The sequence below is a fragment of the Astyanax mexicanus genome, chromosome 19 (genome assembly GCF_023375975.1).
Source record: "Astyanax mexicanus isolate ESR-SI-001 chromosome 19, AstMex3_surface, whole genome shotgun sequence".
NCBI classification, from domain to species: domain Eukaryota; kingdom Metazoa; phylum Chordata; class Actinopteri; order Characiformes; family Acestrorhamphidae; genus Astyanax; species Astyanax mexicanus.
The window spans coordinates 65,536-82,500 of record NC_064426.1 but is presented as its reverse complement, the minus strand read 5'-3'; the positions used below and the strand labels follow the sequence as shown (position 1 = coordinate 82,500).

Below are 16,965 nucleotides of genomic sequence, written 5' to 3'. Positions count from 1 at the left end.
CAGACTGTTCCAGCTGCACCGCTAACTCATTAATGTAGATATTAAAGAGTGTTGGACTCAGACTGCAGCCCTGCCTCACTCCTCTTTTCTGAGTGAAGAATTCTGTGTGTTTGTCTCCAATTCTAACAGCACACTGGTTTTCTGTATACATTGATTTAATAATTTCGAAAACTTTACCCCCTATACCGCTCTCTAGTAGTTTGTAATATAGTCCATCATGCCAAATAGAATCGAATGCCTTCTTAAAATCTACAAAACAGGCGAAGATTTTTCCGTTTTTGGACTGATGTATGTGTTGATTTATTAGGGTGTGTAGGGTGTAAATGTGGTCAGTAGTTCTGTGATTTGGAAGGAAGCCAAACTGATTCTTGCTCAGGACATTGTGTTCGGTAAGGAAAGAGAGAATTCTGCTATTTAAAATGTTGTTAAACACTTTCCCCAGATTACTGCTCACACAGATGCCTCTCTCTCTGTCTCTCTCTCTCTCTGTCTCTCTCTCTCTCTGTCTCTCTCTCTCTTTGTCTCTCTCTCTCTGTCTCTCTCTCTCTGTCTCTCTGTCTCTCTCTCTCTTTGTCTCTCTCTCTCTCTGTTTCTCTCTCTCTCTCTCTCTCTCTGTTTCTCTCTCTCTCTCTGTTTCTCTCTCTCTCTCTCTCTCTGTTTCTCTCTCTCTCTCTCTGTGTCTCTCTCTCTCTCTGTTTCTCTCTCTCTCTCTCTCTCTGTTTCTCTCTCTCTCTCTGTCTCTCTCTCTCTCTCTCAGTGGCGGAGCATTTGATAGCGCAGCACAGTGCTATAAAGATGCTGCACAGTCGGGTGAAGCTGATTCTGGAATATGTGAAGGCGGTTGAAGCAGGTGAGCAGAACCGGATCTGATTTACAGGCCAGTCTGATCCCTGTGCCCTACACTATCTGATCTGTGTGTGTGTGTGTGTGTGTGTGTGTAGGTGAGGTCCCCTTTAATCATGAGATTCTGCGGGAGGCGAACGCTCTGTGTCACCGGTTGCCTGTACTGAGCACGCTCAAGTTCAAAACCGACTTTTACGATGTGAGTGTTGATCTCAGTCTTCCTAACATACTAATTAATATAGGAATTAACAGAGTAATTAATAAGAGTACTTATTAAGAGTAATTAATTACAGAGTAATTGTGTGTTTCAGCAATGTAATGACGTGGGGCTGATGGCGTATCTGGGCACCATCACTAAAACCTGCAACAGCATGAACCAGTTCATCAACAAGTTCAACGTCCTGTACGACCGGCAGGGCATCGGCCGCCGCATGAGGGGCCTGTTCTTCTGATACACACTTATATACACTCTCTCACACACACACACACACACACACACACTCGCACACACACTTAGTATCTGTTGTAAGTAAAAGACTCTGGAAATAAAAGTAACATTTTGGGAATACTTTCTCGTTCTGTAAAATGTGTGTGTGTGAGTGAGAGAGAGGTGTGTGGTGTTGCTGATGGAGGAGAAGCTGTAGGAGGTTTACAGGAACCAAAGATCAGTCAGAAAAATTCCACCAGTAAACCCTAATAAACCCCAATAAACCCAACATCTGCTGTTTAACAACAGTTTAAAACTGCCGCAGTAGCGGAACTTAACACACACACACATAAAACACACACACACACATAAAACACACACACACACAATTGAGCCCAGGTGGACTGTGGAGCTGGAGAATACTGTATATGTATGAAATGTAAAAGCTTTTAATAAATTACAAACATCAGAGAATCAGAACAGATTTTATTCAACACTTCTTTATTTTACACTTTAATTCACTGATTTACACTGCTGTGATTTACTCACTCTGGGTGTTTATTTGTCGGTGTTGTGTATTGGTCAGTGTTGTGTATTTGTGGGTGTTTATTGGTCGGTGTTGTGTATTTGTGGGTGTTTATTTGTCGGTGTTGTGTATTGGTCAGTGTTGTGTATTTGTCGGTGTTGTGTATTTGTCGGTGTTGTGTATTTGTCGGTGTTGTGTATTGGTCGGTGTTGTGTATTGGTCAGTGTTGTGTATTTGTCGGTGTTGTGTATTTGTCGGTGTTGTATATTGGTTGGTGTTGTGTATTGGTCGGTGTTGTGTATTTGTGGTGTTTATTTGTCGGTGTTGGGGGAGGGGTAGGCGTAGCGGTGAGCGTCATACAGCTCTGACTGGTAGTTGGGGGTGTAGTACGGGTAGTACGGGTAACCGTAGTACGGGACTGGGTGTTTCTTAGCAATCGGGAGAGGCGGGGGAGGCGGGGCCGGAGTCGACTCCACCTCCTCCTCCTCTTCCTCAGGTGGAGGGGGAGGGGCCAGCTTGCCTTTGATGAGACGGGGAGGGTTATCAATCAGGCAGTCGGGGTCCCAGTAAGGGTCGCAGTCATACTCCATTCCTTTGTACATTATTGGTGCTGGAGGCGGGGCTACCTTAGGAGGCAGGGCTACCTTCTTGGGCGGGGCGGGGGGTGGTGGTCCCTCGAGTTTGCAGGTGGGGTGGTAGCGCGGGTCGCACAGCACAGGAACGGCCCCTGTGGGCATGTATACGATGTGCGGTTTGCAGAGGGGGTCTTTAGCGTTGCACAGGTAAACAACGTCAGCCTGGGACATGGCTGGGGGGGCGTGGCCTTTAATTGGGGCGGATGCCTCAGGGGGGGGGAGGGGGGGGGCATTTTACAATTCTTGTCTTTGGCCGGGTCACATTTGGGCAGTGGGGGCAGGACGGGAACACCCAGCTTGCTCTGGTAGTACGCGGCGTTTGGACCGTGGACCTGCTCCAGGTGACGCATCTGCTGGTAGATCATCCGGATCCGGTCGATCTCGTAAAGCTGAAACAGAGGAACCGGAGCTCAGCATCAAAAACATACTGTAAATAAACACACACACTTTATACAGACCTCAACAACAAATCAGTGGAATCAGAACTGTGGAATAACGGAATAGAAACTGAAAGAACGGAACAGAAACCGTGGAGCGTTTTTTATCAGGATTGGTGGTGTTAACCTGAACCCTGTGAGAACCCCCCCCCCCCCCCCCCCCCCCACACCCTGACACCCTGCAGACTGGAGTGTTTATTGTCTCTCTCTCTCTCTCTCTCTCTCTCTGGTGTGTGTGTGTGTGTGAATCTCACTCACCCCCTCCGTGTGTCCGATGCTGCTGTAGTAACGATAATAAGCCTGGAAGTCTGGAGTCTGGCGATGCCAGCGGGGGTCCACACTGCGGCGCCCCCTAGAGCCCGACAGGAAACCATTAGCCTTCTCAGCGTCTATACTGACTGGAGCCACGTCTGAGACACACACACACGCATACACACACACACATACATACATACACACAACCACACACACACACAACCACACACACACACACAACCACACACATACACACAGCCACACACACATACACACACACACATACATACATACACACAACCACACACATACACACAGCCACACACGCATACACACACACACATACATACATACACACACACACACACACACAGCCACACACACACATACACAGCCACACACATACCCACACCACACAGTGTAGATGGGAAAAGTGTAAGTGTTTGTTACACATTAAACAGGTTCAGGAGACGCTGATGAATTAAAGAGTTTCTTTACCTTCCTGTTTGATCACGTTTAGAAGAGATTTTGCCTCCAGCTGCCCTAAAAATCATCATCATCATCTTCATCATCATTATTATCATTATTATTATTATTATTATTATTATTAATATTAATATTAATAATTCCAGTAATACTTACAGGGCTGCAGAGCAAAGCAGCACAGCACACACAGCAATTTTACCAGCATCATGACTCTGAACACAAACACACTTTAATATCTAAACTCATTTATAAACTGATCAAACATTTTTATCACTTTATTATAAAGTTCAACCAAAAATCAATTCACCCCCCCCCCCACCTCACACACACACACACAATACACACACACACACACAATACACGCACACACGCACACAATACACGCACACACGCACACAATACACGCACACACCACTCTTACACACACACTCACACACACTCTTACTCACACACACACACACACACACACACAATACACACACACAATACACGCACACACGCACACACACTCACACACACTCTTACTCACACACACACTCACACACTCTTACTCACACACACTCTTACACACACACAATACACACACACTCACACACACTCTTACTCACACACACACTCACACACACTCTTACTCACACACACTCACACACACTCACACACACTCTTACTCACACACACTCACACACACACTCACACTCACACACACTCTTACACACACTCACACACACTCTTACTCACACACACACACACACACACTCACACACACTCTTACTCACACACACACACACACTCACACACACTCTTACTCACACACACTCACACACACACTCACACACACTCTTACACACACACACACTCACACACACTCTTACTCACACACACACTCACACACACTCTTACTCACACACACACACACACACACTCACACACACTCTTATTCACACACACTCACACACAATACACACACACAATACACACACACTCTTACACACACAAACACACTCACTCACTGTCACACATCATTAGTGATGTATAGGAGTGTAAAGGTGTGACTCACCTGCTCCCTCAGCTCCGCTCTGATCACTCCTCTCCTCACTCACTCTTTATACACACCCTGCTGTCAGTCACACCCACACACACCAGAGACTCCGCCCATTCTTTACACACACACACCAGAGACTCCGCCCATTCGTCACACAGTGTTTCCCTGGTTTGGGCCGAATCTCTGCAGAGTTTATAACTGAGCTCAGTTTAATCCGACTGGGATCAGCTGATTCCAAGAGAAACTAGTGTTCAGTAGTGTTCAGTAGTGTGCAGTATTCAGCAGTGTTCTGTAGTGTGCAGTATTCAGTAGTGTTCAATAGTGTGCAGTATTCAGCAGTGTTCTGTAGTGTGCAGTATTCAGTAGTGTTCAATAGTGTGCAGTATTCAGCAGTGTGCAGTATTCAGTAGTGTTCAATAGTGTGCAGTATTCAGTAGTGTTCTGTAGTGTGCAGTATTCAGCAGTGTGCAGTATTCAGTAGTGTTCAATAGTGTGCAGTATTCAGTAGTGTTCTGTATTGTTCAGTAGTGTGCAGTATTCAGTAGTGTTCTGTATTGTTCAGTAGTGTGCAGTATTCAGTAGTGTTCTCTAGTGTGCAGTATTCAGTAGTGTTCTGTAGTGTGCAGTATTCAGTAGTGTTCAGTAGTGTGCAGTATTCAGTAGTGTTCAGTATTCAGTAGTGTTCAGTAGTGTGCAGTATTCAGTAGTGTTCAGTAGTGTGCAGTATTCAGTAGTGTTCAGTAGTGTGCAGTATTCAGCAGTGTGCAGTATTCAGTAGTGTTCAATAGTGTGCAGTATTCAGTAGTGTTCTGTATTGTTCAGTAGTGTGCAGTATTCAGTAGTGTTCTGTATTGTTCAGTAGTGTGCAGTATTCAGTAGTGTTCAATAGTGTGCAGTATTCAGTAGTGTTCAATAGTGTGCAGTATTCAGCAGTGTGCAGTATTCAGTAGTGTTCAATAGTGTGCAGTATTCAGTAGTGTTCTGTATTGTTCAGTAGTGTGCAGTATTCAGTAGTGTTCTGTATTGTTCAGTAGTGTGCAGTATTCAGTAGTGTTCTCTAGTGTGCAGTATTCAGTAGTGTTCTGTAGTGTGCAGTATTCAGTAGTGTTCAGTAGTGTGCAGTATTCAGTAGTGTTCAGTATTCAGTAGTGTTCAGTAGTGTGCAGTATTCAGTAGTGTTCAGTAGTGTGCAGTATTCAGTAGTGTTCAGTAGTGTGCAGTATTCAGTAGTGTTCAGTAGTGTGCAGTATTCAGCAGTGTTCAGTAGTGTGCAGTATTCAGTAGTGTGGAGTATTCAGTAGTGTGCAGTATTCAGTAGTGTGCAGTATTCAGTAGTGTTCTGTAGTGTGCAGTATTCAGTAGTGTTCTGTAGTGTGCAGTATTCAGTAGTGTTCTGTATTGTTCAGTAGTGTGCAGTATTCAGTAGTGTTCTGTATTGTTCAGTAGTGTGCAGTATTCAGTAGTGTTCTCTAGTGTGCAGTATTCAGTAGTGTTCTGTAGTGTGCAGTATTCAGTAGTGTTCAGTAGTGTGCAGTATTCAGTAGTGTTCAGTATTCAGTAGTGTTCAGTAGTGTGCAGTATTCAGTAGTGTTCAGTAGTGTGCAGTATTCAGTAGTGTTCAGTAGTGTGCAGTATTCAGCAGTGTTCAGTAGTGTGCAGTATTCAGCAGTGTTCAGTAGTGTGCAGTATTCAGTAGTGTGCAGTAGTATGCAGTATTCAGTAGTGTGCAGTATTCAGTAGTGTGCAGTATTCAGCAGTGTTCAGTAGTGTGCAGTATTCAGTAGTGTGCAGTAGTGTGCAGTATTCAGTAGTGTGCAGTATTCAGTATTGTTCAGTAGTGTACAGTAGTGTGCAGTATTCAGTAGTGTTCAGTAGTGTGCAGTATTCAGTAGTGTTCTGAAGTGTGCAGTATTCAGTAATGTCCAGTAGTGTGCAGTATTCAGTAGTGTTCAGTAGTGTGCAGTATTCAGTAGTGTTCAGTAGTGTGCAGTATTCAGTAGTGTTCAGTAGTGTGCAGTATTCAGTAGTGTTCAGTAGTGTGCAGTATTCAGCAGTGTTCAGTAGTGTGCAGTATTCAGCAGTGTGCAGTATTCAGTAGTGTGGAGTATTCAGTAGTGTGCAGTAGTATGCAGTATTCAGTAGTGTGCAGTATTCAGTAGTGTGCAGTATTCAGCAGTGTTCAGTAGTGTGCAGTATTCAGTAGTGTGCAGTAGTGTGCAGTATTCAGTAGTGTGCAGTATTCAGTATTGTTCAGTAGTGTACAGTAGTGTGCAGTATTCAGTAGTGTTCAGTAGTGTGCAGTATTCAGTAGTGTTCTGAAGTGTGCAGTATTCAGTAATGTCCAGTAGTGTGCAGTATTCAGTAGTGTTCAGTAGTGTGCAGTATTCAGTAGTGTTCAGTAGTGTTCAGTAGTGTGCAGTATTCAGTAGTGTTCAGTAGTGTGCAGTATTCAGTAGTGAGAGTAAACTTGAGTTTAGTAGTTTGGCAGGTTGCCTCTGGAACGAGATCACAAAACTGGTGGATGTTAGAGATCTTCTACTTGATTTCCCACAGATGCTCGGTTGGGTTTTAGGTCTGGAGTAAAACTGAACCAGTCTGTCACTTTTCAGTTTTGTACAGCCCCAGACCATGATGCTACCACCACCATGCTTCACTGTAGACAACAGAGTTTTCTTGGTACTCTACCCCAGTACACCATCGCACATGCTGAACACCATCTGAATAAAACAAGTTGATTTTAATTTCCTCAGACCACAAGACACGGTTCCAGTAATCCATGCTCTCAGACTGCTGGTCTTCAGTAAACTGTTTCAGGATTTCTTGTGCATCAGCTTTAGAAGAGGCTCCCTTCTAGAACACTGCAGACTGACCTCCCACTTCATCAACCTCTGCAGCAATACTGGCAGCACTTATCTATTATTTAAAGCTAATCTCTGGACTCACTTTTATCGTATCTATTGAGACATTAGTGTCTGAGTGTTATTTTCAGAAGACAGTAAATATAGCGTACAAGCTGAACACTAAGTAACTTTCAAGTTAGATCTTAGATGAGGCCCAAAAACCTGACCTGCTGCAAACACATTATCATTATCTGTTCATTATGTTTAACATTGCAACACTGAAGACCTATTACTGAAGAAAAATGATTAAGAACAGATCTCTGAAAGATCAAAACACCAACAATGCAAACAATGATCCACAAGCCTTAAAATCTATCAATTAGGCGTCATAGACCAGTTTCCTTAAATCCGATCCGGCCCAAGAATCTAAAGTCTAATTCAAATTTCTATGGCGTTTTAAAACAGTAGAAATGTGAGATGTTAACTAGCTTTAGCTGGATAGTTTATAAAATCAGAATCTGCTCAAAAATGATTCTCAGTTCAGAACACTTTTAGCGGCGCCCCTCAGAGCAGCAGGACGTTCTGATGAAACAGTGCCAACACAGCACTCATTAGCAGATTCCCCCCGAAGCTGAAGCTCAAAGAGCCTCGTAAAAACAGAGCAGCTGTAAACCTGCATACCCACACCCCCCCCCCCCCTTTAACAGGAGCTGCAGAAGTGCGACACACACAGACACACACAGACACACACAGACACACACAGACACACACAGACACACACAGACACACACAGACACACACAGACACACACAGACACACACAGACACACACAGACACACACAGACACACACAGACACACACAGACACACAAGGAGGAGGAAAGGCAGAGTGGTATTTACAGGTTTTTATTTCTCAGCATTAATAACAAATTAAAACAAACAAACAGCTGAAAACATTTAGTGATCAATAAATTCAAATTCAAAGAGTCCATAAAGAGAATCTGCAGGTATGGCAGCAGATGGAGTCATGGAAGAGGCAAGTGTGTGGCGTGATGTGCGATTAGATAAAGGTGATGCGAGAGCGGCCCTGGTTGACCTGCCACACGTTGAGTTCCTCGTATTCGTCCAGAGCCGACTGGAACTGAGCCGGAGTGAAACCACGCGACACACACTTCTGCTCCGCCTCCGCCATTCGCACCGCTTTCACCTTCCCGCTCTCACCCGCCAGCTCTCGCACCAGAGAGAAGATCACGTCCGCCGGCCGCTGGGTCCTGCAAACACACAAAAACACAGGTTACATTCTGCTCCAACATGTTTAAAAGAGCTCAACACAGGAAGCACACGCTTAACCCGCACTCTCGCATTAAAGAGCATCTGTTGGTTCAGGGTTTAATGACTGGATACAGATCCTGTGAGGAACAGTAAAAATTCCACACGTTTACTGTGTCTCACTCTCTCTCACACACTCTCACTCACACACTCTCACTCACACACTCTCACTCACACACTCTCACTCACACACTCTCACTCACACACTCTCACTCACACACTCTCACTCACACACTCTCACTCACACACTCTCACTCACACACTCTCACTCACACACTCTCACTCACACACTCTCACTCACACACTCTCACTCACACACTCTCACTCACACACTCTCTCTCACACACTCTCTCTCACACACTCTCTCTCACACACTCTCTCTCTCACACACTCTCTCTCACACTCTCTCTCTCACACACTCTCTCTCTCACACACTCTCTCTCTCACACACTCTCTCTCTCACACACTCTCTCTCTCACACACTCTCTCTCTCACACACTCTCTCTCTCACACACTCTCTCTCTCACACACTCTCTCTCTCACACACTCTCTCTCTCACACACTCTCTCTCTCACACACTCTCTCTCTCACACACTCTCTCTCTCACACACTCTCTCTCTCACACACTCTCTCTCTCACACACTCTCTCTCACACACTCTCTCTCACACACTCTCTCTCACACACTCTCTCTCACACACTCTCTCTCACACACTCTCTCTCACACACTCTCTCTCACACACTCTCTCTCACACACTCTCTCTCACACACTCACCTGGTGGTGGTTGATTTGTCTGCCTGTAGGGAGTCTTTGCTCATCTCCATCAGTCTCATGGCTTCATTTACGTCTTCTTTCTCCACCACGTCCACCATCCGCAACCGTGCCTAACACACACACACATTACACACATTACACACACTACACACTACACACTTAAGAAACTACCCAGTCTTGGAATGTAATCAGTAGAGTGTTTAAGACTGTGAGTTGTGCCGGCACTGTCAGACCGAGACAAGTGCAATGCCTTATGGGAATGCCAGCAATTGCTCAAGTCTCCGCCTCTCAACACCAGCTAGTCTCTACTGGCAGCATCCAGCTGCGAAACTCCGCTTTGACAATGTGGGCGTGTCGGGTGCGGTCAGTTTTGCATGGGTTTGCACAGCGGTTCTGATGAAGGCTGACTGCCCACCCCGCAAAGCTGACCGACACCGACGGCTCCGGTTTCGCAGACGAGACCCACAGCCCCCCCTGCTGGTCGACACGGCGAGCACGCGGCCGTGTGTTTAGAAGTGCTGCCTCTGCAGTAGACGTTTCAGCTACCTGCACAAACAGCACTTTTAACACCCAGCAGCTCCAAAACCTCCACCTGCTGAGCCGCTGCTGCTCTGAGACACAACTGAATAAAACAGAACCAGAAGAAAAACAAACAGTCCTAACATTCAGACTGAAACCAAATAGATGTATATTATTATTAATTATACATTTTCCTGATCTGTTTCTCTGTCCTTTCCTTTGTGCTGCAGCAACAAGTTTCCCCATTGTGGGATTAATAAAAAGATTATCAAAGTAACAGATTAAAAACATTTACATTAATTCAACTTGCGTTTTTAAAACTCTGGACACAACACAAAGGCACTTGCAGATTATTTTTTCTGATCATATATGTATTTGCTATAAAGAAATTAGCTCAAAAACAAAATGGCCATTATCGACATCAGCAAAAACAGCGGTTAAAATTATTGTACATTAAATCGATAACGTGTAATTATTGCAATAGGCCTACTTATGAGCTGAAGAACGCGGCCGGCGCGTGACAGAAGTGCCCACACTGCGGTAGAACTCACACACACTACCTGCACTGTAAGCACTTTACCACACACTGATCACAACCTCACACCCGCACCTGTTAACGAGTAACCGCCCGTGTGCGCGTGTGCACATACTCACCAGTGCTGTGGACAGGCGCAGGATGGACAGCAGGGTTCGGGCCGAGGTGAACGTGGTGTCTTTACTCACTCGAGCCTCTTTCCTCATCTCCACGTAAGCAGCGGTGATGTAATCAGCGAGAGCCTCGGGAACCACCGGCTGCCTCTTCTTACACTTACTGAGATACCGCCTGCAGAGACAAGACACTACCCATCACCCACAGCCCATCACCTCGTCCTCACCCCCCGATCACACCAGGACTGATGAGGGGAAAGAGCACCATCTACCCACCCAGAGAGAACAAGACCAGTTGTGCTCTCTCGGGGCTCCGGAAGCTGATGAGCTACATGAACATTATTCTAACCTCTGCACCATTCTAAACCCAGTGGAGTGCTGAAACCGCGTACCTCATGAGCTTCATGTCGATGGGGGTGAAGTGTGTGGGGGGCTGTTTGGAGTGCTGGTGGACGTAGGTGATGTGCTGGGCCAGACGCAGGTCGTTGTCAGTGTCCGGTTTGTCCTGGATGAGCCACAGCAGGTCGAAGCGGGACAGCAGAGCAGCCGGCAGCTGGATGTTCTGCTCGATGGTCTTCCGTGGGTTATAGCGCCCGTAAGCTGGGTTAGCCGCTGCCAGGATGGAACAGCGTGCGTTCAGAGAGGTCATTATCCCAGCCTGCGGAAACACAAGTTACGAACATGAGCGTTTTATCATCGTTCACCAAAGAACAGCTCTACCCAGCGGCTCCAGGATATAAAATTCTCCAAACTGACGTAAAAAAAAAAGGAGTCGGCCACAGTTTAGTCCAGCAGGAACGCGGATGAAGCTCAGAAGTTCTGACCTACAGACCTGTGAAACCCACACCTCCCGCAGTCTGGACCAAACTGGTTACCTTGGCGATGGAGATGGTCTGCTGCTCCATCACTTCGTGGATGGCCGTGCGATCGGCGTCTGCCATCTTGTCAAACTCATCAATACAGCACACACCCAGATCAGCCAGAACCAAAGCCCCACCCTCGAGGGTCATCTCCCCGGTAACCGGGTCACGCATCACTGCAGCCGTCAGACCCACACCTGACGACCCACGTCCTGTCGTGTACTGACCTGCGGGGGGAGTGAGAGAGTGAGAGAGAGCACAGGGCAGCGGGGGTGCAGCAGAGAGAGAGAGAACCGTTGGACTCACTGCGGGGTGCCAGGCGGTCGATGTAGGACAACAGCTGTGATTTGGCCACTCCAGGATCTCCCATCAGACAGATGTTAATATTACCTAAACACACACACACACACACACTCAACTGAACATTCCTTTTTTTTTTCTTTTTTTAAGTGTGAGTGAGTAAATACAGGTTGTGATTCAAGTGGAAAATGATCGGACCTCTGATCTTCATCCCACGAGGCGCCTGTTCGACTCCGCCCACCAACAGAAGCAGCAGCGCTTTCTTAACGTCCTCGTGGCCGTAAATCTCAGGGGCGATCGACCCAGCCAGCTTCTCATAGAAATCCTCCTCTACACACACACACACACACTTTATAAACATATTTATAATGTAGAACAGTGATGAGTTTAAGGTATTGCACAGATGATCTGAAGTAAGTAAACATTTAGAGAAAGCCTCAGCACAGCAAAAACCTGCAAATCTGAGACTCGACTGCACACCTGTGATCTGCCGCAGCTCCTCCTCACTCAGGTCCTCAGTACCCAGCTCATCATCCTCCGTTTTATTCATCAGAGTCACACAGTGAGCCTCCAAGTACGTCTCTGACAGCAGACCCTGAGAACACAGCCAGTCAGAACAGGAACATCTGAGGGTTCAACACAGCGCCTCCATAGGAACTCTAACCACACCAACCCAAACTATCAGCCAGCAGCTGAACAACGGTAGGTTAATCTTTGTGTGTGTGTGTGTGTGTGTGTGTACCTGCACAGCCTGTCTGAAGCCGGAGCGAAGAAGAGGAAGGAAGACCCCGGAAACGGCCACGTGATCTCCCGGCTGCACTAATCGTGTGTTCTCTCCTCTGGCGTAAATAGTCATACTGCGCGGGATGTTCCCCACTGGAACCTGGTCGCTCTGCAGCCGAAACAAAACCAGAGGTTAGTACAGTCTCTCTGCAGCACAGAGGGTCCAAAGCCCGGTATTACTCCGGTTCTGATTTAGAGCTGATTGAAGACACACACATGCTCCTGAATCCGCAGCTCCTGAAACTTGACAAACTTTGAGCCCCTGGTCTGCAGGTAGAGGCGCCCCCCTGACCGATTGGTCACACACTCCTGACTGGGACACATGATGAGTGGCATGAAGCTCGGAGACGCAATCTATAAAACACACACACACACACACACACACACACACACACACACAAAAAGTTATTCTCAAAACAAAGAGACCCCCCAGAGGATATTGTCAGTAACAGGTTCTAGATAGCTGTACCGGCTGGTAGGTCTCCGCGCCACACTGGTCACAGGTGTACGTAGCAACAGCCATCATTGGTTTAACCTCAGTTGCCCTGGTAACGATTCCTCGGACAGTAACTAGCTTCCCAATGCTGTCGGCCTTCACATCCCGCACAACCTTCGGCTTAGAGGTGGAGGGTGGCCGGAAATACACCTCACTGAGAGAGAGAGAGAGAGAGAGAGAGAGTCATTTGTGTTCTTTTTTTATTTTTATGCCCTTAAGCATTAATATGCTGTTCACTCACAATCTTCTCATGAGCTCAGCAGGGTACTGGTTCCTGGGGTCCCTCATGTCGGCGGGGTCACGACCCCTGGTCTCCATCATCAGCCGGTGCTCGATGTAAACGTCCAGCGCATCTTTGGCCACTACCTGCAACACACCAGTTTTCAGTAGCTGCTCAAACACCTCTGAGTGGAATGCTGTGTGTGTGTGTGTGTGTGTGTGTGTGTGTGTGTACCTCTCGCTCCCGGTACTCTGGGAGAAGCTCATGGACTGCATCTGCAAACAGCACTGTGTACCGTTTTGTGTTCTCACACACACTTTCCACCAGCTCGGGATCTTCCTCTGCTACGTCATCCAGGTCCACCACCAAGCCCACCTGCTCCCTGTGTGCCAGGGCCACCTACACACACACACACACTTAGTTGGAGAAGAAAAAGGTGACAGTGCTCAGTGTCGGTAAGACAGAGGGTGTGTGGGTATTACTCACCAGTTGAGCTCCATATTTAAACACCTTCTTTCCAGAATCATCTTCAGAGTAGAACTCCTGCAGGAAGCGCTTGCACTTCTCTACACACACACACACACACACACACATTAAAAAAACTATTAGAACGCCAATTCTAAAGACCTGCCCAATGTAATTCAGATCGGATTGTACCCATTACTGACCCTTACTTATGTTTAGCCCCCCCCCCGCCCCCCCCCCCCCCCCACACACACACACACACGTACCAGATTAAACCACATAAGTGTGTCCAAAATGTCTCACACTTAGTGAAGGGGAGCAGGTGCTACACGACAAAGGAGAAGCTCCCATTGATAAACAGTGATCACGTGGTTTGCACCCTCCCCCACGCGGAGGAGGACCACAACTGCTTATTAGAAGCTTTAGTGCGTCACAATAACCGTGTACAGGTACATCACACGCGCGCGCAGTAACCTTAATAAATAACCAATAACCTTAAAAATCGGTGAACTATCAGAAACTGTCAGCTCCACCTTAAATTAGTGCAGCACTTTCACGCTGGATCCTATGGCGCACTGCTGCTCTAACTGCTGGACTAATTTAAGGTGGAACGTAGAGTTCGAGTTTTCAGCATTTTTTATATTTATATACCCTGTGTGTCAACCCTCTTTATTAAAGCTCGGAACTCCATCTTTAACCCCCACCCCTGCTCCTTTCCGAACAGCTTTTCTTATACATTAGGATTCCCAGCCGCCCTCCTTTTTCCGAGCCCAGCCCCGCTCCGAATACGAACCGCGGTGTGTCGGCGACTGGATCCTGCGGTCTTCTCCGCGCGCCGGGCTGCCCAGGAACCCCGCTGTAAGCGCGCAGAGAGCGGGGTAGAGACAGACGGAGCTCCGCGCTCGCTGCTGTTTTTGTAAACAAAGAAGCACATGGCTCCCGGCCTTCTCACATACTGTGCCCCTCCGCGCTGCTCCAAATAGTGCCCGGATAAACACAGAAGCAACCCTCCCCCAGCACACGCATTCAGACAGGAACAGTAGGACTTAATCTACACTTCAGGACACGCCAGTCTGTTTACTTGTTTACATTTCAATTATAAAACTAACGATGAGGTTCAAAATATAGTAAGCAAAATAACGCGCAGATATTTTATTCCAATATAATATAGAGATCCCTTAACACTACTCCGCATTTACATTAACGATTAATATGTTTACTACTTGCGCGTATATTCTGTGTGTGTCTGTGTGTGTAAACAAACTGCGTGCGTGTTTCGCAGACTCTCACTGCACGTGCTCCTCCGCGCGCCACAGCTCTTTGTTTTACGGGTGCATCCGGGTAACCAGCGCAGATCGAGTCATCCCAGAGTCGACTCCTGCCAGTTCACTCGAAGCAGCTGACCGTACTATAAAAACTCAAAAGAGGAATCCGCTGCTCCTCGGTTTAAAGATCTCACCCTCAGTTCGCAGCTGTGTGATATTAACGACCTTAAATTGTGTGTATAAATTCTATGTTTGGATTTAATTCGGTATTTACTGTTGATCTGAGACGTAAACATTGCGTAGTTGCGTCAAGTTCATTCATATGCTCGGCTCAGACGAACCGACTCATTGACTTATCCGTGCATCCGGGTACTGCTGCTCGTCCACAGCTCTGTAAACTTTACTGGAAAAACTTTAGTCTTTGGTCTAAAACACGGTTTGATCTAAATTAACAGAACTAACTTTACAGCTGCTGCTTATAGAAGTGTGATGAACAGCGGAGCAGGAGCTGTGTGGTTAATAGCGCAGTTAAAGCGCGGCGGGAAGTTAGCCTGCGAACAATGAACACTGCTAACCACAGCTAAGCTAACTAGCTGACAACCACTATTTATTAATCATAGTGAGTCACTAAGGAGAAATAAGTGGAATCGCTCTGATCAACACACACACACACACACACACACCATCCCGAAACTCCCGCTACTAATAAGCTACAAGTCGCTCCACCTTAAGTAATTCAAGTAGTACAAGTAGTTCCACCTTAAAAGCTGCATGACTTACACAGCTAGCAGCGACAGAAAGCTACAGAATTAGAGCACCGTTTAAGGTGGAACGGTCCGTTAGACTAAAACGCTATAAAATGTTTCCACCGGATAAAAGCGTCTTACTCGAAATTAAAAACATTATGTTGTATTAACACAGAATAATTGTCAGTACATGATTAAAAATCTGATCGCCATTTTTCTTTCTCAGATCCTCAGAGTTCCTGCAGTTTCTTACCTTTCTCGGCTAAATAATCCTTCGGTGCCATTTCCAATCGGTCTTTTTGATGTTCAGCCTCCTAAATCGATCCTAAATCGATTTATTCCTTGGAGAATATTGATTATAGGAGTTATTATCTAGAAACGCGAGTGTTAAAGTTTCGTCACTGTGTCTCCGCGCACGCTCCACTCCACACAGCACGGTCTGCGAAAACTGGCGGGAGTCTAACTGCGCTGCGGACCAATCACAACAAGAGTTCTGAAGGTATCATCCAATGAGAGCAAAAGGATACGTACACACTCCACCAATCAGCGATAGATTCTTAGAAAAGACGGGCGGGGATTATGTGTGGCGCGAAAACTGAGAGATACGTAACACACCGCGTGACCTTGTCGACCAACCACGTTCTGAACTGTAATGGCGCCAAAAATGTCAGGGTGAATCTCAATTGGCTCTTTGCTTCCTACGTATGTTTTTTTTTAACTAGTGCACTAAATGCAGTTCCATTTTTGATTGTAGAAGTCGTGCACTATGTAGGGAGCGAGGAGTATTTTTTTATCAACAATCATATCTCTTAAATATGGAAGCCCATTCCCGCCACCTAAAAAATAAAAATAATCCAGCAAAAAAAACTATTATTATTAAGTAAACTGCTATCTCAATATTTTGAGACACTATCTCTATATATTGAGATACTAAATCAATATTTTAAGATACTAAGTCAATATTTTAAGATACTAAGTCAATATTTTGAGATACTAAGTCAATATTTTAAGATACTAAGTCAATATTTTTGAGATACTATCTATAGCTTCTTATTCGCCAGTGTCTACTTC

At 46.2% G+C, this 16,965-nt stretch overlaps 2 protein-coding genes and 1 pseudogene across 3 annotated transcripts in view; 1 reads left to right on the top strand and 2 right to left on the bottom strand.

Moving 5' to 3' along the window:
- The window catches only part of cops6 (COP9 signalosome subunit 6), a 9,815-nt gene extending 8,404 nt beyond the window's left edge, over positions 1-1,411 (top strand). Inside the window, exons 8-10 of the mRNA XM_022676845.2 lie at positions 758-850; positions 942-1,042; positions 1,155-1,411. Coding sequence (XP_022532566.1) covers positions 758-850; positions 942-1,042; positions 1,155-1,295 — 335 coding nt within the window. The 3' untranslated portion in view covers positions 1,296-1,411. The remainder of the gene's footprint in view (positions 1-757; positions 851-941; positions 1,043-1,154) is intronic.
- A 325-nt stretch (positions 1,412-1,736) lies between these two features.
- LOC103041332 (uncharacterized) lies at positions 1,737-3,890 on the bottom strand (annotated as a pseudogene).
- A 4,490-nt stretch (positions 3,891-8,380) lies between these two features.
- mcm7 (minichromosome maintenance complex component 7) lies at positions 8,381-16,354 on the bottom strand. Of its 2 annotated transcripts, none has more exons than XM_022676810.2 (15): positions 16,148-16,354; positions 13,905-13,984; positions 13,653-13,817; positions 13,440-13,564; positions 13,172-13,352; positions 12,919-13,056; positions 12,662-12,811; positions 12,400-12,514; positions 12,118-12,249; positions 11,926-12,009; positions 11,635-11,846; positions 11,152-11,417; positions 10,766-10,934; positions 9,593-9,702; positions 8,381-8,761 (listed from the first exon to the last, which is right to left on the bottom strand). In XM_022676810.2, the coding sequence occupies exons 1-15, from the start codon at positions 16,176-16,178 to the stop codon at positions 8,551-8,553; spliced, it is 2,169 nt and encodes a 722-aa protein (XP_022532531.2). In that variant the 5' UTR covers positions 16,179-16,354; the 3' UTR covers positions 8,381-8,550. The 2 variants fall into 2 exon arrangements, with proteins under 2 accessions (XP_022532531.2, XP_049323958.1); XM_049468001.1 differs by lacking the exon at positions 16,148-16,354 and adding an exon at positions 14,677-14,780.
- Positions 16,355-16,965: the final 611 nt, after the last annotated feature.